Source organism: Bufo gargarizans, chromosome 2 (assembly GCF_014858855.1).
Source record: "Bufo gargarizans isolate SCDJY-AF-19 chromosome 2, ASM1485885v1, whole genome shotgun sequence".
Taxonomy (NCBI): Eukaryota; Metazoa; Chordata; class Amphibia; order Anura; family Bufonidae; genus Bufo; species Bufo gargarizans.
In genome coordinates, this window is record NC_058081.1 from 343545076 (window position 1) to 343568604 (window position 23529).

General features: G+C 42.2%; 1 protein-coding gene across 2 annotated transcripts in view; it reads left to right on the forward strand.

Moving 5' to 3' along the window:
* Window positions 1-23529, forward strand: part of NR1H4 (nuclear receptor subfamily 1 group H member 4) — a 113069-nt gene that overhangs the window by 14959 nt on the left and 74581 nt on the right. Inside the window, exon 2 of one of the 2 annotated variants that reach the window (XM_044280638.1) lies at window positions 3859-4224. In XM_044280638.1, coding sequence (XP_044136573.1) covers window positions 3933-4224 — 292 coding nt within the window. In that variant the 5' untranslated portion in view covers window positions 3859-3932. Of the gene's footprint in view, window positions 1-3624; window positions 4225-23529 lie in introns of those variants that run through there. The other variant, XM_044280637.1, reaches the window with a different exon arrangement.

A 23529-nucleotide genomic window follows, 5' to 3' on the forward strand; every position in this document is an offset into this window, starting at 1 on the left:
TTATCACACTATATAGATCTTTATTCACAAGAATATTGGGGTCATTTATTAAGACAGCCGTTTTGAGACGCCGATCTTAATACCCCTTGCTCTGGTGCGTGGTGCGCCTAAGTTATGTAGAGGTGTCGCCCTCTACATAACTTAGGCACATCTACCGCTGGCCTAAATCTATGCCAGCCCCCTTGCTGGTGTAGAGTTAGATCATTTTCTACTCCTAAAACAGGCAAAAAAATGATAAATGAGATGGGCCAGCCCCCCCTTCCCTGCCCACTACATGCTACTTTTTTTAGACCTGGCGTGAGCGGGGAAAAGTCGCAGATTCTGAGATTATACGGCAAAAATTGGCATCTATCTAATAATAAATGACCCCCTGTGTTTTTAAAATATTATGCACAACTAATTAAAGAAATTAAATCCCTTGCCCTACTACCCCAGTATTGTTTTCTCACAATAGATTCTTTGTACTCCAATATTTTGCATGATCTGACCGCTCCCAAATTTTATTTGGATAATGATCCTTCTCTTACCTCAGTTCAAATTCATTTTTTATACTTAGCATGCGTTTTATCCTTGACAATATATATGTATTCCACCAGAGGCAGGGCATGCGCAGTACCCTCTCTACCAAGATTGCATTGTTTATTACCGTCGGTATATTTGTTTTTTATTTATTTGGAAGGGGTTTGCCAAACACACTCTAGATTTTGTAGAATAATATCTCAATAATAATCATATGGGGTTATCATTTACTTCTAAAGTTTCAGAAATATCCATTTATTATTTCTACCTTATTATATTCAAAATGGTAATATTGTAACTAAAACATATTTTAAACAAATTGATACAAATAGTTATTTGGATAATGGTACCAGTCATTACATCAAATGGCTCAATAACATTCCTTGCAGCTGCTACCTTTAAGGTGGATGCCAACCTCTTCATCTATTCCTTATGTATTGTTAACCGATAATAACCCAGGTATTGGGATCAATGGCAATATCACTCATACCAATACTTTCAATATACTTACCTATTTATAACTAGTACCATTATGTACTTATGTACTATCGTGGAATTTGTGTTTGTTATATTAATGTACAAGTGTACAACTCACTTTTACCACTTTCAGATGCGTTCCACGATGGAACGCATTTTCCTATGGGACCCCGGGACAAGATGGAGAGATGAGGAGCCCTTAGTTATGTATTTTGTTTGTCCACTACTATTTTTATATTTATTTTAATGTTAGAGGTCTGCAATGAGCAGATTGCACATGAAGCAGATGGGCGGGACTTATATTGGGCACCTATTTCTAACTGGAAATTATGTATACTGGCTGACACCCTTACTGCATCAACAGTGCCCCATTGTGGGCTGGGCGATTGTTGCCAACTTTTATCTTCTTACATTTGTTCCTTTTTGTGGCTCATCTTTCATTGTTCAGGGGACCAATTGTTTGTGTGTTTATTTATTTCTTTGTTGGTTAGGAGGATTCACCCTCCTCCCTATGGGTCCCATGATGAACCCTGTATCATAGGGGGAAATGTGTTGGGATGATACAGGGACAGAAAAGTGTAGGGTGATCTTAGGGCACAGACAGAGGTAACAGGTACGTTTGTGGTCTGCAGTGGTTTCCCCTTGTGGGTTGCCCCACCAAGATAGGGGTCTAGGTCTAATCTCCCCCTCCCTCTTCCCTGCCCTGCCTGTGCTCTTTTGAGTTTGTTTTTTATGGATTACTCCTCCATGGTTTTTACATGGTGGGCCTATTTAGAGAATACCCCCTGGTGTTTAGTCTATTGTCTTAAATGGGTTGTGCAGGGGTTTTATATTGATGACCTATCCTCAGGATAGGTCATCAATATATGATGAGCAGGGTTATGACACCCGGAACCCCCACCAATCAGCTGTTTAAAGAGGAGGAGGAGCTCCACGTGAACATTGTTTCCTCTATATTACACTGCCAGTCGTCTCAGAAGCGAGTGTACACTACACCGCCACTGCAAGGGAGAGGACACGTAGTGTAATGAACCGGAAGCAAAGCTCACATGGAGTGCCGTCTTCTCTTCAAACAGGGGAGCCAGGTGTCAGATCCTTGTCATCAGATATTGATGACCTATCCTCTGGAAAGGTAATCAATATAAAACTCCTGCACAACCCCTTTTTTATGTTGCTCATTAAAGGTTAAATTTTAAACTATGGATTCTATGCAAACACATAATAAAGACTCCTCTTGCTCATGGCTATTTATTATTGAACAAATAACTGCCAGGAATCGGTTCAACAGTTTGATCAATAGGGAATCCTTTTGGATCTTTAAACTTCATACTTTGACCCCACATGGATTAAATTAAATGATTGATACTGTTAAAAGGAACTAGTCAGTTATCATTTTATATTGTATATTTTCTTATGTCATTAGTATGCAGGAGGCGCGATAAGTAAAGTGCTGCGCTGGCTGTACTCACTGCTCCTTGGTCTTCTTCCAGGCACCACACTGCACGTGTCCTGACTGCGTACAGTGTCAGGACGTAGTGCACATAGGTGTGCACTATGATCTGACACTGCGCGACGTCAGGTGGCAGTGCAGCGCAGGGTTGACAGAAAACAAGAAGAGCTGGATCTGTAGAGTGGCAGCACAGGTCTGGATCAGGAGAGGTAAGTTCTTTTATTTTTTTAGGTCTCATACAGAGGTCTGATGGAGATGGGGGTCTGATACAGAGGTCTGATGGAGCTTGGGTCTGATACAGAGGTCTGAAGGAGCTGGGGGTCTGATGTAGAGGTCTGATGCAGCTTGAGGGTTTTATACAGAGGTCAAATGGGCCTCGGGGGTCTGATCTAAGATCTGATGAGGAATGAGGGTCTGATTTCGGAGACTGATGAAGTTTGTGGGTCTTATCTGCAGTCTAATAAAATACTGTATAGATTATTATTTTTTCCTCCTCTATATGTGTCTTATGGTTCAGTGCGTCTTATGGAGCAAAAATATAATTGTTATGGGTCTTGGGGTGTGGCGATTCAAAAATATTTTCTTTGTTTTTAATAAAGGGTTTTTATTGTGCACAAATAGTAAAATGTTAAGAAAAATATGTATTTGGACCCAGAGGGTAAAGTTATTGTGTTATTTATGCCCAAAAATGAATGCTGCAAAATTTATAACATAGAAAAGTTAATCAGTAAGTTATTGCTTGGTCACTAATTCCCCAAAAAGACTGGTCACTTAGGGCTCTTTCACACGTGTGGGTAATCCACTGCTGAGAGAGAGTCAAGCCCCGTTTCGGACAGCAGAGATACAGAGCATTAACATGATTGATAATGCTCCGTGCCTCTCTGTGATCTTTTTACTACAAAATCACAGGGAGATAAAGTTGTCACTGTGATTTTGTAGCAAAAAGGTCACAGAGAGGCAAAGAGCATTATCAATCATGTTACTGCTCCGTGTCTCTGCTGTCCGGAACGGGGCTTGGCTCTCTATCACGCAGCGGATTGTCCGCACGGGATCCGCTAGTGTTAAAGAGCCCTAAGGGTCAATGCAAAAATTTTTGGGGTTTGCGTAGTGTTTTTAACATGGAAAAAGGAAACACTGGTGTAAACCATTAGGCCCAAGAATAGAATGAATTGATTGGATATTGATTCCTACAATATTCAGTATAGGTTTGTCATTGTTATTTATCTGGGTAAACTCACTTATTGAGTATTGTCTACTGTGGTGAAGCCATTCATCCTTATTTTAGTAATCTAAATCAGAATAAATTTTATACCTAGTTGTGGGCATCATTTTGTTAGTACTTACATTCGTTTAAGGCATATTTTTCTCTACTGAATCACTTATATTTTGTTCACTATTTGTTGTTCTTCTAGGCCTACATTCAGTGCATTCTCCTTCACCAGACCATGACTCACAAGGACCTTCATATACAACTCCCTACAATCATATGCAATTTCCTACAATCCACCAACCAGTCACATCTTCACCCTACCATGTTCATTCTGGATATTACACACAACAAGCAGAAGACTGGTGCCCTAATGGAATTTATGAGATAAAACGGATTCCCTCTGACAGCTTGTTTTCTATAGATACTGAAATAGTGGATTTGCCCCCGACTAAGAAGACCAGGGTTAGTCCTTATGGCTGTAGGGTAAAAGGAGATGAATTGTGTGTTGTTTGTGGAGACAAGGCTTCTGGATATCATTACAATGCCCTAACCTGTGAAGGATGCAAAGGTAAGAAGGACCAAATTTATAATATATACATTGTAATAACAGGTTGTTGGGTGAAAATCATGACCCAGGAGACTAATTATGAAGAGCTATTATACTAAGAGATATCATTATAGAATAACTTCATGTAAAAAGTTGTCATAAGGGATGGCATTTGTACAGCTGATATTATTTTCTCAAAAATCCGGGATCCCCTCCAGTCTCTACTTTCTGGTTCTTCTGGACACAGGAAATGTGACAGCTCAGTCATTAACCGACTGCAGTCATGACCTGTTTCAGCCAATGATCTTCTTAGTGGCTCAACATGGTGTAAAATAATAAAAGAGTAATACTTTTATGTTGCCTGACAAATCTCACAGTATCTGACGTAGCCAGATTGGGCCATACACTGTCAGATCTCAATTGACTAAAATGGGATTTGTCTGTTTTCCGGCATAAATGCTGGAAAGCAGCCAGATCGCATTGCATCAATGAGGATCCAGCAGTGGGCAGCCCTATCCAGCTATGCCAGATACGGTAAACTTGGGCAGGTTGTTCCTCTGCCAGAACAGTCTACCAGATTTAAAAATGCAGATGTGAAACTAGCCTTACTGATGTCCAACCAGTGCTCCCTGTATCCCTCCAGTATTTACTTTCTGGTTCTTCTGGACACAGGAAATATCACTGTTCAGTCAATAACCGACTGCAGTCGTGGCCAGCTTTAGCCAATGATTGGCGGAACTGTCATACTTCTATGTCAAGAGAAACCAAGAAGTACAGACCAGCAGGGTAGGAAATGGTAGAGGTGGGGGTAATCGTTAAGTTATTACATATTTTATTACTTCACACCATTCTGACTCAGTTTAAAAAAATAAAATTGTCGGGACAACGCCATTAATTATGTGAGTGTAATGTAATAATGAATACAGAAATGGATAATGGAACAAAGCCAGCATAGACAGATAATAGATGTGTCCATTCTGTCTGTGTCCATTATCTATTGGAATATACATTATTACATTATATATTCTCAGAACAATCATTATCAGAGTTGTGGTTCTATAACCTATATGTTCTATGAAGTTAATACACTTTCTATGACCCTAACTATAATGATAATAAATTACTCAAAATCAGGAGACTAGTTTTATTATTTGAGAAATAGTGGCACCAACATACTAATATCCAACAATTAAACTGAATTAAAACAAATATGTTGACCAGTGTAAGCACCTTCACATACTCTTCTCTCAGTTGATCATTTTGCATTTTTCTAGCAGTAGAACATTTGGTTTGGAAATTACACATATCCTATCCTCAGAAAAGACCAACAGTTTGTGGGGTTCTCTTTAGATAGCAGAATGATGGGACTGAGGCACTTTCATATAGCCAAAACAGAGCTGTCCATGTGCATGGACAAAGGTGGTGCTGTTATTAGGTACTGTGGTGAAGACCTGTTCTTTCTGCTGTTGGTTAGAGGTCCTGGTAGTGGCTGCCCTACTGATCTTACATTGACAGTCTATCCTAACAATGGGTCATCAAAGTTATTTCACTGTTATTTCCTTTCTACAGAAAATGTGATGTATTTTAGCTTTTGTGGTCTACAAGATTTTCACTTTTAACAAAAATTGTTGAGACTGACAATGTAAGAATTGCCAACAACAGATAAATGGTGGGTTTCTCTGTCTTGACTTATACAGTAGCTCCTGCAAATACTGGATGTCTTTTGTATGCTTTATTTTTTGCGTCTATAACTTTGTTTATCCCTTTGTCATGATTAAATATTATGCATTTATGATGGAGTAAAGCTGAAACATCATTATAATTGGTAATGTGTCTGTCACTACATACACTTTTCATTTCTTCCTGCACTTTGATATCATTTCACATGCAGTAAATATGATCAATAATTTCTAATAGGTTATTTCTGACACAACCCATAACAATAGACCCTAGTGACAAGTGATTGGGTGATTGGGTCAAAGTCAGCTCTAATTAGAGTTGTCTTCTGCTGGACCTGTGGGTGTCAGAGCCTGGTTTTTCTGTTGGCGCAATCTATTCCTGCACTCTACAACTTCAGAAATTGTCTATGGCTACAGAATGGTTTGTCAGATCTCAGTAACAAATCTCTGAGTAGTGCTAAAGGGATATAAAAGCGGTTTTACGGGACCACAATATTCGTAGCCTATCCTTAGGATAGGATGTCAATATTAGATTGTTGGGGGGTTCTATTTCTGGTACCCTCGCAGCACTCCAGCAAGCACTGCATCCCTGGTTGATAACCAGGCATAGCTCTGAACATGCTGAATTGGCTGTGTCTGATACTGCGGCTCATTGTAGCTCAGTCCAATTCAATTTAATGGGACTGGGCGGCAATACCAGGCACAGCCATTAAAACATGTACAGAGCTTTTTCTGGTACACAATGAAGGAGATGTGGCACCTATGCCCCCAATCTGATATTAATAATCCATCCTAAGCAAAGATCATCAACTTTATGGCCCCATTAATTAGTTGCTTTTAAATATATAATGGGCCCTTACTGGGTCTTGAATTTCACATTCTAGTATTGCATGTAAGAAACTACGTGGGACTGCATTGGTGAATCTTAATCCTATAAGAAATTTTGGTTAAACTAGGAGTTTAAAATTGCTAAGAAAAATATTTCAGTGTAATTTTGACTTAATGCTTGAGAAGGTTTCTCTCTGGGATTAAACTGATTGTGATAAATGAAGGTGCCCATACACATCAGTCTAAAGTTGATCAATACGGACGATTTCAACCAAAATGAACGTTCGTCCAGTTGAAGTCTAACAATCGTTTTAGCTGACCAATGACACAGCATTATCATTTGAAAAAGAGTCGGCGTTGTTTAATATTTCTGTCCGATAATTGGATGAAAGACCTTTTGTTCAAAGAAAGATTGCTCGTAAGTTAAAGATCTTTCTTTGAAAGAATATTCCCAGAAAGGTCTTTTGTCTATCGCCTGGTTTCACGTATGACTAATTTGTACAACTGTAACAGTCAATACGGAGTAAAATGTGTCTGGTCGTTTCTGCAAACAGATGTTTGTTTGTTCAACTGCTGTTCAACCATGAACCAACTACTAGCAGTTGTGTATGATCAACTAAAATGTCTTCCTGGGAAATCTTTTCCATATTGCAGTTGTCTTGCAGACTGTAACATGTTTGTCAGGATTTCCATGTATCTTTCCCTCCATTTTTCCAAGCCTAAAAATGTCTTCCTTACAGTCCCAACCAGCAATACATAACAGTAGAAAGTGTTTTTAGCAGTGTATAGCTTGCTGCACACACAGTCTCATTTTAATGGCCAAAAAGCTTAATTTAGTCTTTTCTAACCATATAAAAATTGTTAACCATGTGATTTCAAAGTCTTCTAATGCCTTTTGGCAGATATGCTGTATGCAAAGTCTGCTTTGCGGGTGCTGTTGATTTTTCAGGTAAAACGATGGACACCATAACGGAAAATCGCTGGAGCTCATTATGATAAATGGGTCTGTAGGGTGTCTGTCATGTGATGGCTCCATCAATGCTGTCATTTTTGTTTTTCTATTCCTAAATAACTCTCTCTCCTTTCTCTGTGCTTGTCCAGATTACTGAGCAAGCGGGCAGGGCCAGTTTTAGTCAAGTGTGGCCCTGGTGAAAATAAAAAGGACCCCCAAATACTGAAATGTTGTATCAACAAGACAGTCACACACAATCAATTCCGAAAGCATTGTACAGACTGCTGCAGTGCTAATCTCTGGTACTTCAAGGGTCTTAAAATATCCCCAGTGTCCTCTACTCTCACAAAAAATATTTATATACGTAGTTATGAAATGATACCACTATACCAGGACCAAATAATACTATCCTTCAGAGAGTAAACTATTACTGCAGAAAACACACAATAATATGACCAATCTTACTAATGATACTACATGTAAATAATACAATTACACCATGAATAAATAATTGTACGCTTAATTCAATATTAATTTACCACCATATAGTGGTGAAATCCAGTTCCACGCAGGCATTTTGCAGATTGCATAACTGATCATAGTATGGTTAATTCCAATGACGTATAGGTGATGTTGTCTATGATTGTAGTCATTCCCTTTTTACACTTTTCTATTTGGCCCAGACAGCCATGATAACTTTTTCCAGTTACAACTTGTATCTGCAGAGTTTGCAGTCTTCTCTTGCACGTATTTTTTCAGCACCCTCCCTACCCACCTTACCCAAACTCTCCAACCTGCTGTTACTCCCACTTCTGTGTCTGCTGCCACCCCTCATACTCTAATATTGTACCTGCTGTGTTGCACAATGCACCCAAACTGGGGTAAGGCTAGGTTGGAGTAAACAGTGCTTTTGCTCCAGGCACAACCAGGATTAATGGCAAATGGAGGTGCCAGCTTGTCCTCTGTCATTTTAAGATATCAGATTATGCTCCAGCCATCAGACACACTTACAAATCACTGAACTGTAGGTGTGCAGGGAGGCTTCAACATGAAGCAGATGATCTCTACTCCTTTCAAGACATAAGCCTGTCATGTCTTTCCTCCTGCATGGTGCTGAGTGCTATTGCTCCTCCAAAAAATCCTAGAAACCAAGATCTTCTGCCTGGTTGTGCATCTGTTTTTTTTTTCTTTTCGGGGTAAGCCAGTTATTTAACCCCTTCTAACCCTTGTGATTTTCCGTTTTTGCATTTTCCCTTTTTAACTCATTGCCTTCCCCAAAAATTCCAAATGGGCTGAAATTGGAAAAACAACACAATTCCGACACTGGTTTATGGGTTTTGTTTCTCCAACATTCCCTATGTGGTAAAACTCATTCTCCAGGTCAGTACCATTACGGCAATACTACATTTATATAGTTTTTCTTGTGTTTTACTACTTAAAAAAATAAAAATATATTTTTTTCTTTTTATTGCCATATTTTGACCCCATATAACTTTTTTATGATTTTGTATACAGAGCTGTGTGACGGGTCATTTTTGTAGGCCAATCTGTAGTAGAGTTGCTGCGATACCAATTTTTTTATTCGATTTCGATAACATAAAAATGTATTGCGATTCTCGATACCATTCGATACCACGCAGAAAAAATAAACTAAAATGTCAAATCGCGCATTTTTTTCCCTGTTTCGGCGTTTACCGCATATATTTTTTTATATTTTAATATTTTGGACTTTTCGGACGTGACGATATGTTTATTTATTTATTGTTTATATATTTTATGTGTAATTAATACTTAATATTTTGGTGTTTTTTTTTTTTACTTTTTTTTTTTATAACTATTCCCCCCCTTAGGGGCTAGAACCGGGGATTTTTTCATCCCTTGTCCTATTCACCCTGATAGAGCTCTATTAGGGTGAATAGGACTTTACACGCTCCCTTCTGCCCTGTTCTTTGTGCACACAGCAGCAGGGAGCAGACTATGGCAGCCAGGGCTTCAGTAGCATCCTGGCTGCCATGGTAACCGATCGGAGCCCCAGGCTTACACTGCTGGGGCTCTGATCAGAAGCTGCCACTGCACCACCAATGAAGAGGGTGAAGGGGACCCTGTGGCCACTGCCACCAATGATTTTAATACTGGGGGGGTTGAGGGGGGGGGCTGGCGCACTGTGCCTACCAATAATAATTAACCTTTAATACAGGAGGCGGGTGTCGGCAGCAGATCAGCGGCAGTTAACGGAGTTAGGGGAAGGAACGCCCAGGAGAGAAGCTGATGTCTTCTCCCCATCACTCCGATAGTAGTAATCAGCATATGGAACAGGAGACTGTAACTAGGGCACAGCGGGCTAACTGGGCGGTGCCCAGGAATAATAGTAGGTGCAGGGAGAACCCTGGGCGCCGCTCTACATGTCCTGCTAACTTAACTAAGTCTGAATCCATAAAAAAGGTCGTCCTATCATTGGTGGTGCCGTGCGCCCTCCCCTCTCTACTCATTGGTGGCAGCGGCAGCAGCACAGGGGGAGGGAGAGACTGCTTTCTTCTCCCCGTGCTGCTGAGGGAACATGAGCGCGCTGACAGCAGCGCGCTCATGTTCTGTGATACTAGACTGCGCAGCAGCGCAGGCCAGTATCGAAAAAATGGAAATGCCGGTATCGTATCGGTACCGGGACAAAAGTATCAAATGGGTATCGAAATTTTGATACCCGCAACAACTCTAATCTGTAGTCAATATTTTGGGGATGTGAAGTGACGAAAAAATGGCGAATCAGCCATTTTAAGTTTTTTTTCCCCCATTACGCTTTTCACCATATGGGATACATATTTTTATATTTTAATAGAATGGGAGTTTCAACATGCGGCCTATGATGTTTATTTTTTTCATTGTTTATTTGTACTACTTTCTTTTAGGCCCTAACCTCATGCATTCGTTAGATTGCCATTTCTATATATCAATGTAAATAAATCCATTGACAAATAGAAGATTCAGTATATTGAAATGTAGTGCAGCCACCTGCAGGCCTACATTGAAATATACCTGTAAAAGGCTTTGGAGCATCAGCAGATTCGGAACTTTCACAGGAAATGAATGGCTCCCCCTGATTCCCATAAGGCCTCATGCACACGACAGTTGTTTTTTACGTCCGCCCAAAAGAACAGATGTGGCATCCTTTTTTTGGGAGGATCAATTTTTTTCCACAGATCCCTTGTAATAAATGCCTATCCTTGTCCGCAAATGTGAAAAAAGTAGGACATGCACTATTTTTTTTGCTGAAGGGAAACATGGACAACGGAAGCGGAACACTAACGGATGAAATATCAGTATTTTTTTGCTGACCCATTGAAATGAATGGATCCCCATCCTATCCGCAAAAAAAACGGAACGGAGGCCGAGAAAAACAACTGTCGTGTGCATGAGGCCTGAGGACCAGATGTGCTGCTTTTCTGGGGTTTGCACTCTCAGATGTCATGGTTACTTTGACCATGGCATATGAGGGGTTGCAGGCCAGAGATCAGCATTATCGCCTATTGAAGACATAAGCCCCGGTTGTCTGCTTTATGAAACAGCAGAAACCTGGCGGCTATGGCACCAGTTGCGAGCGCAGAGGTCGGGATGGGGTGCAGCTAAAATTGCCTCCACTCTTCTAGTAAGGCTTTCTACTAGATTTTGAAGTGTGTCTGTGGGTATTTTTTCCCATTCATCCAGAAAAGCATTTGTGAGGTCAGACACTGATGTTGAATGAGAGTACCTGGCTTGCAGTCTCTTTTCTAGTTCATCCCAAAGGTGTTCGATGGGGTTGAAGTCAGGGGTCTGTCTGGGCCATTCAAGTTCTTCAACATCAAACTCCCCCAACCATGCCTTTATGGACCTTGTTTTGTGTACTGGGGCACCATCATGCTGAAACAGAAAAGTGCCTTTCCAAACTGTTTCAACAAAGTTGCAAATTGTCTAGAATTCCTTCCTTTCCCAGGAACTAAGGGGCCAAGGCCATCCTCTGAAAAAAAAAAACACTGCAATATCCCTCCTTCGCAAAGTTTACACTTGACACAATGCAGTAAGGCAGGTAATGTTGTCTTGGCATTCACCAAACTCAGACTAATCTATTAGGCAGCCAGATAGGGAAGTGTGCGCAGAGTCCAGTGGTATGCTTTACACCAGCGGTCCCCAACCACTGGGCCACGGCCCAGGACCGGGCTCAGGACCGGGCCCTTGGAAGATTGTTTGCCGGACCATGGCAATCAGGGCCATCTTTAACGCAGTAATAATGAAGCATTTCCATTATGGAAGAGCTTCATTAGTACCGGAGGACCAGGAAGCGGTGAAGGATCTGTACTCACCGCTTCTTGGTCCTCGGCTTAGCTGTCAGCTGTGCAGGGCTTCGCACAGTGTGAGGGCGCACTATGACCTCACACTGTGCGCCACGCCCGCGATACACAGCCGACAGAAGGATGAAGAGGATCGCGATGGTGAGGAGCTGATGGCTGACATAAGGGCTGATGGCTGACATGAGGGCTGATGGCTGAGATAAGGGTTGGGGGATGACATATGGCTGATGGCTGACATGAGGGCTGATGGCTGACATAAGGGTTGGGGGATGACATATGGCTGATGGCTGACATGGGGGGCTGATGGCTGGCTGACATTGGGACTAATTTATGGCTGACATGGGGGGCTGATGGCTGGCTGACATGGGGTCTGATGGCTGGCTGACATGGGGTCTGATGGCTGGCTGACATGGGGTCTGATGGCTGGCTGACATGGGGTCTGATGGCTGGCTGACATGGGGGCTGATGGCTGGCTGACTGACATGGGGGCTGATGGCTGGCTGACATGGGGTCTGATGACTCGCTGACATGGGGGCTAATGGCTGGCTGACATGGGGGCTGATGGCTGGCTGACATGGGGGCTGATGGCTGGCTGACATGGGGGCTGATGGCTGGCTGACATGGGGGCTGATGGCTGAACGACATGGGAGATGGTGGCTGGTTGACATGGGGGCTGATGGTTGGCTGGCATGGGGGCTGATGGTTGGCTGGCATGGGGGCTGATGGCTGACACAGGGGCTGATAGATGACTGAAGGTTGGGGGTTTGATCTGAGGCATTGGGGGTCTGATCTAAGGTCTGAGCAGAGACCAGTGCAGCAGAGACCCTAGTCAGTTTATATAGTCGTTATATAGTGTAATATATTTAATATGCACCTTGTGTTTTGTTATGCGCGTGAATCAGTCAGTGCCGACCAGCACCCCCTAGACCCCGCCCTCCCCCTAAGCCCTGCCCAGAACCCCCCACCCCACCCGGTCCCTGGGAAAATTGTCTTGCATGAAACTGGTCCTTGGTTCAAAAAAGGTTGGGAACCACTGCTTTACACCACTCCATCCAACACCTGGCATTGTGCTTTTTCATGTGAGACTTTTATGCAGTTGCTTGGCCATGTAAACCATGCCATGAAGTTCTTGGCACATGTCTGATTTTGTGCTGACTTTAATGCCAGAGGAGGCTTGGAGCTCTGCAGCTAACGAGTCAGTGGAGAGTTGGTGACTTTTATGCACTATTACCCTCAGTACTCGGTGACCCAGCTGTGTAACTTTACATGGTCTATGGTTCCTAGACACTTTCACTTTGTAGTAATACCATTCACAATTGATCATGGAATTAGATTATCTAGGAGGGAAGAAATTTCATGAACTGACTAAAATTGTGGCATCCTTTTACAGTGCTGCAATGGAATTCAGTGAGCTGTTTAGAATGAGCCATTCTTTCAGAAATGTTTGTAAACGCCGGCGCATTTACCCTTGCACGGTCGCGGTCAGCGCTGACTGCGGCACGTGTAGTATCCTCACGGGTGCCGGTGTCCATGGGGACCCGCGCTGCTGTGACAGGGACCCCATGGCAGGGAAGGCAGCCTGATGCCTTCCTTAGGCATTGTGGCTGCCTTCCAGGAGAGCCTGTGAAATCCAGCCACCTGGATCTCACAGGCATTACAGTGGTAATACACCTACAGCTAATGCATTACAATACAGAAGTATTGTAATGCATTGTAAAGTGGATCAGACCCCCAAAAGTTGAAGTCCCAGAGTGGGACAAAAAATAAAGTGGGAAAAAAAAGTTACAAAAATTACGTTTTCTAATTTTTTTCAGTTTCAAAAAAAAAAAAAAGCGTCCTTTTCCAAAAATAAAGTTAAAAAAAGTTGACAAATTAGGTATTGTAGCATCCGTATCGACCACCTCTATAAAAATACTACATGACCTAACCCCTCAGGTGAACGCTGTAAAAAAAAAAAAAAAAGTCATTTTTTTTTCACCTTACATCACAAAAAGTGTAATAGCAAGCGATCAAAAAGTCACATGCACCCCAAAATACTGCCAATCAAACCGTCATCTCATCCCGCCAAAATTATATCCTACATAAGACAATCACCCAAAAAATTTAAAAACTATGGCTCTCAGACTATGTAGAAATTAAAATATGATTTTTTTTGTTTCAAAAATGATATTAGTGTATACAACTTAAATTTAAAAAAAGTATACATATTAGGCATTGCCACGTCCGTAACGACCTACTCTATAAAAATATCACATGATTTAGCCCCTAAGGTGAACACCGTAAAAAAAAGAATATAAAAATGGTGTCAAAAAGCCATTTTGTCACCTTACATTACAAAAAGTGTAATAGCAAGCAATCAAAAAGTCATATGCACCCAAAATAGTGCCAATCAACCGTCATCTCATCCTGCAAAAAAAATACCCTACCTATGACAATTGCCCAAAAAAATCTAAAACTATGGCTCTCAGACTATGTAGACACTAAAACATGATTTTTTTTATGTTTAAAAAATGATATCATTGTGTAAAAGTTTAATTTAAAAAAGTATAAAAATTAGGTATCGCCACGTCCGTAACAACCTGCTCTATAAAAATATCACATGACCTAACCCCTCAGGTGAACACCGTAAAAATAAATATATATAAAAAACTGTGCCAAAAAAAAGCAATTTTTTGTTACCTTACATAACAAAAATTGCAACATCAAGCGATCAAAAAGGTGTATGCCCCCCATAATAGTACAAATCAAACCATCACCTCATCCTGCAAAAAATGAGAATCTACCTAAGACAATCGGTTAAAAAATAAAAAAGCTATTGCTCTGAGACAATGGAGACACTTAAATAAGATTATTTTTTTGCTTCAAAACTGCTATTATTGTGCTAAAGTGAAATAACTAAAAAATGACGGTGAACATCATAAAAATAAATTAAAAAGTGTGTCAAAAAAGCCTTTTTTGTCACCTTACATCACAAAAAGCCTTGGCCCTGTCAATCAAGAGAAGAAGGGAGTGAAAAGAGGTGGGCAAATGGAGCCTCTAGGGGTGGGTGCAACGCCCCCCGCTCCTAGAGACTAATTAGCCTATTATGAAAGTTTGGTTTTCTCAATAAAGGCTTTAGGCAGTGAGATGGCACTAAGGCTGGGTTCACACCTGAGCGTTTTACAGCGCGTTCCTACGAGCTGTAAAACGCTCAACAGGCAAGAACCAATGATTCCCTATGGGAATGGTTCTCACCTGAGCATTTTACAGCGCGTACGATCGCGCTGTAAAACGCCCGACGCCCCAAGAAGTACATGAGCTTCTTTGGGGTGTCTTGTCGCGCGTTCCCGTACATAGACTTCCGGGAACGCGCGACAATGCGCGATTGCAAACGCCCGTACAATCGCGCATACAGAGCGCTCCATCGCGAACGCTCAGGTGTGAACCCAGCGTGATATAGTTATGTTCAGCTGACATTAGCACATTGCTAATATCAGCCAGCTTAATACCCATTTTTCCTGGTGACAGAAACCCTTTAAAACGCTTTTACTTATCCAAGCCATTCTGAGATTGTTTTCTCGTCACATATTGTACTTCATGACGGTGGTAAATTTGAGTCAAAAAATTTCATTTTTATTCATAAAAAAAATACCAACTTTACAAAAAAAATTAAAAAATTTGCAATTTTCAAAATTTTTATTTCTCTGCTTTTAAAACAGATAGTGATACCTCCTAAAATAGTTATTACTTTACATTTCCCATATGTCTACTTTATGTTTGGATCATTTTGTAAATTAGATTTTCTTTTTTGGGACGTTAGAAGGCTTTTTAAGGACCAGTTCAGGTCACTTTATAAGGCTTACATAATAGAAACCACCCATAAATGGCCCCATTTAGAAAATACACACCTTAAGGTATTCAAAACTGATTTTACAAACTTTGCACCCCTTTAGGTGTTCCACAAGAATTAAAGGAAAATGTAGATGAAATTTCAGAATTTCACTTTTTTGGCAGATTTTCCAATTTAATTAATTTTTTTCCAGTAACAAAGCAAGGGTTAACAGCCAAACAAAACTCAATATTTATTACCCTGATTCTGTCGTTTACAGAAATACCCCATATGTGGTCGTAAACTGCTGTACGGGCACACGGCAGGGCACAGAAGGAAAAGAATGCCATATGGTTTTTGGAAGGCAGATTTCACTGGGATAATTTTAAGTTGCCATTTCACATTTGAAGACCCCCTGATGCACCCCTAGAGTAAAAAGTCCAAAAAAAGACTCAATTTTGGAAACTAAAGAATAAGGTGGTAGTTTTGTTGGTACTGTTTTAGGGTACATATGATTTTTGGTTGCTTTATATTACACTTTTTGTGAGGCAAGAAAACAAAAAATAGCTGTTTTGGCACTGTTTTTTTTTGTTATTTACAATGTTCATCTGACAAGTTAGATCATGTGGTATTTTTATAGAGCAGGTTGTTACGGACGCGACAATACCAAATATGACTTTTTTTGGGTTGTTTGTTTCAGTTTTACATAATAAAGCATTTTTGTTGATTTTTTTTTTCTTTGTGTCTCTATATACTGAAAGCCATAGTTTTTTTTATTTTTTGGGTGACTGTCTTATGTAGGGGCTCATTTTTTCGGTATGAGATGGCAGTGAGATTGGTACTATTTTAGGGTGCATATGACTTTTTGATTGCTTGGTATTACACTTTTTGTGATGTAAGGTGACAAAAAATTGCTTTTTTGACACACGTTTTATTTTTAATTTTTTTACGGTGTTCATCTGAGGGGCTAGGTCATGTGATATTTTTATACAGCAGGTTCTTACGGATGCGGCGATACCTAATATGTTAACATTTTTTATTTATTTAGGTTTTACACAATAACAGCACTTTTTAAACAAAAATAATCATGTTTTAGTGAATCCATATTCTGAGAGCCATAGTTTTGGTTTTTTTTTTTGGGGTGATTGTCTTAGGTAGGGTCTCATTTTTTGAGGGATAGGAAGACTGTTTGATTAGTACAATTTTTGGGTGCGTATGACTTTTTGATTGCTTGGTATTACAGTTTTTGTGATGTTAGGTGACAAAAAATAGAATTTTTTACACCGTTGTTATTTTATGTTTTTTACGGTGTTCACCTGAGGGGTTAGGTCATGAGATGTTTTTATACAGCAAAAAATGCATTTTTTGGGCGATTTTCTTAGGTAGGGTCTCTTTTTTTGCGGGATGAGATGAAGGTTTGATTGGTATGATTTTGGGGTGTGTATGACTTTTTGATCGCTTGGTATTACACTTTTTTGGCTTTTCTGACACCGTTATTTTTTTTTTACGGTGTTCACCTGAGGGGTTAGATCATGTGGTAATTTTATAGAGCAGGTTGTTACAGACATGGCGATACCTAATATGTCTACTTTTTCATTTTTTTTTACATTTAACACAATAAAAGCATTTTTGAAACAACAAAAAATCATGTTGCGGGATGAGGTGACGGTTAGATTGGTACTATTTTGGGGGGAATTCGCCTTTTTTCTTTGCTTGGTGTTGCACTTTTAGTGATATAAGGTGACAAAAAAATGTCTTCTTTAGCACAGATGTTCTTTTATTTATTTTTAACGGTGTTCATCTGAGGGGTTAGATCATGTGATATTTTTATAGAGCCGGTCGTTACGGACGCAGCGCTACAAAATATGTCTGTTTTTCTATTTTTATTTTTTTTCCATTTCATGTATTTTATTTTGGGAAAGGGGCATTTTTTTTTATTGAAACTTTATTTATTTTTTATTATGGAAAACAATGGGGTTTTTTTTCGGTTTTTTTTTGTCCCACGCTGGGACTTCAACATCTGGGGGTCTGATCCCATTTACAATGCATTACAATACTTCTGTATTGTAATGCATTGGCTGTAAGTGTATTATACAGTGTAATACACTTACAGCTTCCTGCTTGTGAGATCCAGGGGGCATACAGCAGGGGTCTGGCTATCAGTGACTGTACGGCGCTGGTCCTTAAGTCACGTCCACCAGCACCGTACATGTACGGTGCGAGTCCTTAAGGGGTAAGGGACATGCTTCTGTCAGGAACTGCACAGTATTCAAGAATTACTTTAGGTCTGTCACAGTCCTTTTTGAGCGCAGCAAGTGTACACTTTAAGGCGGAGTGAGATACTTAGAGTTATATTAGACCTGCAGATCATTTATGTTGGGAAGGAAGTGTTCCTTCCCGGGAATTACCTGCTTAGCAGCGATCCCCTCCTCAGTATGAGAAAAGATTTTCCTTGAGAGAAGTGATCTGTTAATCTGGCTATATACTGTATATTATGTGATATGTTAAAGGGGGTATTAATTATTGATATTTATGCAAGTCTCAATAATTAATATTCATAAATAGGAGGAGCCGTCTAGTGATGACTCCGCCTATTTATGCCTTCATCATACTATATAAATAGGTTAACTATGTTAACTACCTCTGTTACCTATACACTACACTGAACTAACTGCAAGCGCCTTACTATCACTATACTAGGGCGGCGACTAGTAGAAACAACATACACTGTATTGTGAACAATAAGGAATATTTATTACACAATACAATTATACCAGTCTAGCAATACGCTATATCTATATATATTCATAGATCAATGGATATGAATATATATACATATAGACGTACACACCGCAGAACAGAAACAGTACTACAATAAACACAATACAAGCCTAACTACACTACACAGCACAATCCCAAATTCCACCCCACATACTATCTATACATTGCAATAATACATTCATACACACAAATATCAGTACCCACCCGCCTGACTAATCACTGTCCCTACGGGGTTACAAGAGGGTTAAACACAACAATGGCTCTACAGGGGTTAATACCTGCAGGCCATGAAATACAGGGTTCTTTAGATTGTTTGCAGAGCAGAGGCATGCTCTACAGAACAGCAGGGTATCAGGGAAATCAAGGGACTCAGGGGTGTAAGGGTTAACTCACAGGGCCTGGCAGGTAAAGGGTTCATCAGGGGAGGTGGTGCCAACTGCAAGGGTTAACCAGGGGATCAGGGGTTAACCAGGGGATCAGGGGTTATGGGGTAGGCAAGGGCACCAGGGTATATTAGGGGCAAGGGTAAGGGAATCAGGGGCACAGAAGGGGTTAAGGCATAAGGCAGGGACAAGGGTGATATGCCAGGGGTGTAGGGGTTAATCAGGGGAGGTGGTGTTCTACTTAGCCATCCAGACTTGCTCGATTCTCCTCTGGAGCAGATCGACTGCTCGGTCTTCCCCTCCTCTGGTCTGGTGGAGAATGCAGAGCAGCTAGTGTGGACTGCCTGCATTCCTCTCTATGTACGGAAGCTCTCTCTCTCTCAGGGGGAGGACGGGGTTCCTGTGTCCCGCATCGCAGCCTGGATAGCTGCCTGCGCTCTTTGGGGAGACTCCTGAGCACAGAGCACAGCGCTCTGCTCGGATCTGTTCTCCTTCAGGGGGAGGTCCGGTCGGCCGCCTTTTCCTGAGCGCAGGATGCGCTCTCCTTCAGGGGGGGGGGGGTCCATCCAACTCTCCGAGCGCAGTGCTGCTGGGTATTTAAACCCTGCAGCACTCGCGCCCGTTTTACCGCCCTGCGCCAGCCCGCGCTCCCAGGCAGGGGGATCCTTTGATCCTCCCGCCTGTGGAGATATCGCACATCTCTGGTGCTGTAATTACAGCGCCGGAGGTGAGCGGCACACAGGGGCATGGGAACTCTGGTGACAAAGGGCAGAGGATCTTTTTGATCCTCTGTCCTTTGTAGAGGCCGACGCTGGACATAATTGTCCAACTGTCGGTCTCCTCCACCCACCCAGCAGGCGCATATGAGCGGGATTCCGGCCATATATGCCCATAGATGCTTGGGGCACATCTATAAGCATATATGAACGGACATTATTCACATAGGGGCAGGAATAAGCCCTCCTGTATAACTGTATAGAGGCACATATATATCCACAGATGTCTGGGCCACATCTATAGATACATATGTGCCCATACCCCTGAAACCCACCACTATAACATGCCCTACATACATAGAGATGCATGCGGCCAAGGGGGCACACATACATCCTCATGTATGCAACGCATCCCACCTGGACGGGCCCAGAAAAAGGGCCCATATATATATATATAACACAGGGGATCTCAATGGGCAGCAATAAGCCCACCCATACATATATTATATACATAGAGATGTATGCTGACAAAGGGGCATACATACATCTCTATGTATACACCTACTACCTGGACGGGCCCATGCAAAAGGGCCAATATATATATATGCATATATGTAAGGGCATATATACATATATATTTAAATCCAACACTCCCCTCAACAATCCCCCTGTTGTCGAAATACGACAATAAACTTTGGGGAAGTGTTGGGATATATTTGCCCCCTCAACCCCCCTCTTGGTAACAGTTCAGGAAGGACTGAAGTAATATGACCCTTAGGTACCTAGTCATCACCCATCGCGCACTAACACCTCCGACCTGCCCTTCAACGTAACCAGGCATCTCCATCCACAGAATACACCGTCTTCTTCTCTGGAACTCTCTTGGTCTGTGGTCTGTCAGTGTCAATCTTCAGGTATCAGCCTCTCCCAATGACTCTGGAATGGCTTCACCCTCATAGTCTATAGGTCGATCCACGTAGCAACAGTGGACTGTCCTCCTTTCGTTCCCGCTGTCAGTGTCGATCTTTAAGTACCCGCCGCCGTCTCCATCTTAGTCTTTCTTTAGTCAGACTCTGGGATAGCTCCACCCTCACGATCTCCAGGTAGTACGGTCAACCGTGGAATGGCTTCCTGTTAGTAACGGCACGACTTTTCTTCCGACACTGCTTCTTCCATCTTGATTGAAGAATCAGTTGTTGGGGAGGTTCTCCCATGGACGGATACGTAGGTCTTTTCAAGGCAGGTCAGAATTTCTGGTAAGAAGTGATGTCATGGTACCTAAATTCTAACTGCGGGAAAGAACACCGCACTCACTGACATTCAGTCCAACCCTTACAAACGTCACCGTTCTTGGGGTTAAATTGGCAAATGAACTTGGTAAAGGAGGGGGCCTGTCCCTAGGGAATCTACTCTTCCCCATTCACACCAAAAACAGGTCACATCCCTCCCAACACCACCAAATTCCATTAAATGTGTGTACCCATAGAGACTCATGCACCCTGGCCTATCTTTCTACACCTCCAAAGACACAGGTAGGTCACAGACCCCTGTGTCAATGGGAAACGACTATAGGATGCAAATGTGTACAGCCAAGTTATAACTCACAGCAGTGTGTTGGGCGAGTTTCCCTGAGTATAGGCTGTCACACATTTGTACCTAGAGTGTCCATGGGTACACAATCAACAACAAACAAAATCAAAATATGTACATAGAGCTATGGGGTTTCAGGATAGCACAAGTTTTAAGTCCTGAACCCTCATAGGAAACAAAGTGTGTCCATAAAATTTTTGGCTACAGGACAATGTTTGAGTTATGTCCTGAGCCTCCTCCTCCGGTTAGTTCGGTAAAGTTCTGTCTGGTTCTGGTGTATTTGGTCAATAAGTCCCTTGACCCTCCGATATGTAGATGACGATGACCAGAACCAGAAGAAGTTTTACTGGGTGAAACCAGTGATAATAAGCTCTTCCACCCGAACGTCTCAAAGTCTTCCTCCAGAGCCTGAATGCTCCCGCTGGATTGTGGCACAGTCTTCCATCTCTAGAACACCTCTAGGCAGAGGTCGCTTGATTGCCAAAATCCAGTGGGATCCTCTGGAGCCTCACAAGAGTGTCAGGGGGATAGCTGGTCTCTGTGGCGTCATCTGGGTTTTTCCTCTGCTCCATATAAACACACCTATGGCAGAAGAAAATACCAGGCGCTCCTGGGGGGGATCTCTCCCCTCACGGTGCAATTAAATGTCAAAAATTCCAGCACCAATACCTTTGACCCATGGGTAGAGAAAGGTATTGGGCTGCCCTTTATCTCACAGGACCCCTCGTTATCCTAACACTGGTGTCTGAACACCCTACCTTCAGAGGATCGCGTCCTCTGTTACACATCCCTCTGCAACAACAGATAAGGATGGCCACCCTACTAGGTTAGGATAACTGGAGTTCTGTGGACAAAGTACCATCTTGTTATTGATGGCACCGTATCCCCGTCCACTCATGTGTATCCAGGCTGATTTCCCCCTGTGATCCCATCTTGTGGAGGCCCGCAGAACCAATGGCATAGGCATGCCCCGGCTCCCCAGGACCCCACAACACAAGAACACAGTCCACACTCTGCTGCCAAACACTCTGCGTCCAATCCCTATCAGAGCTGTGCTACCTGACCGGACTAGAATTTAAGTGCGCAGCACAACATTACACAAATGTTGTCTGTCCGCCCCAGTCCCCAGCGCAACACAGCCCTACCGAAAACCTTGAGCACAACAGTGTTATCTGTATCGATCTGAGACCCTGGCTGCCCAGAATAAAATCACATCATCCTTTGTGCAGGATTTCCCGTGTGAAATTATCTGCTCGCGAACCTTTACGTTCTCGATCCACAGTATAACACTGTTCCACTCTAAGGGGACACAGAATGAAACACAAACAGCAGACGGGACTTACAACAAACTACATAAATCAGCATGGTAGAACACATCCGTAGACAAGGACTACCACCATCAACAGCAAGAAAAACTTACAAACAGATAACAAAAACACACAACATGGACATACACTGGGAACAAACGGTGTAACAAATAGTACAGGGGTGTCAAATGTTGCCTAGCCTAGCTTGGCCATTCTGACCCCTCAACAGCTGGTGATGCTGCCGAGATGTAACTCCTTTATGGCCAGGCTGACTAGACCCCACTGCACAATTTGTTACCTGGCTGATACTGTTGGACACATTGCAATTTCTTGCACAAGGGCAATTCCTTGCAATGTGTCCTTTGTTCCCACACCTGAAACACGTGACTTGGTTTCCTGTCCTGTGTGTTATGTTCCTATCTGTTTTGCAGTGTCTCGATATGTGACCTAGGCCACCACATGCAAAACATCTGATGTTTGCGCTGCATGGCCCAGGTCCATCTACACTGCAGCCGTGCTCCCTTCTCCTGAATTGTTCCATCCTCAGGGACGCACTCTTCACAACAGTTCTTTTTCCCAAAGTCAGGGAAAAATCTCTGTTAGTCTGGACCGGCTTAGTCTGATGATTTGACCGGTCACAGACTACTCTCCCCCCTTTTTGCCCTGCACAGGGCAAACTTTTGGGAGATTTCGACCCTGACTTTACAGAAAAAGAAAGGGCCGGCACCAAATTGGTGATAACCTGTTGCATGCCAGACATTAGCTGGGACCTTACAGCAACCTCAGCCTTCAATTTGGCTACCGTCACGTCAGTAGAGGCAGCTCGCTCCTTGAAGGCCTTGACCTCAGTATAAGACTGAGTCAACTTAGCCTCAATTTCCTCCTTCTGCCTCTGCAGCTCTACTAACTGTGACTCTATCCTAGCCACCTGCGCATCTCGGTCAACTGTGCCCGCAATGCCGA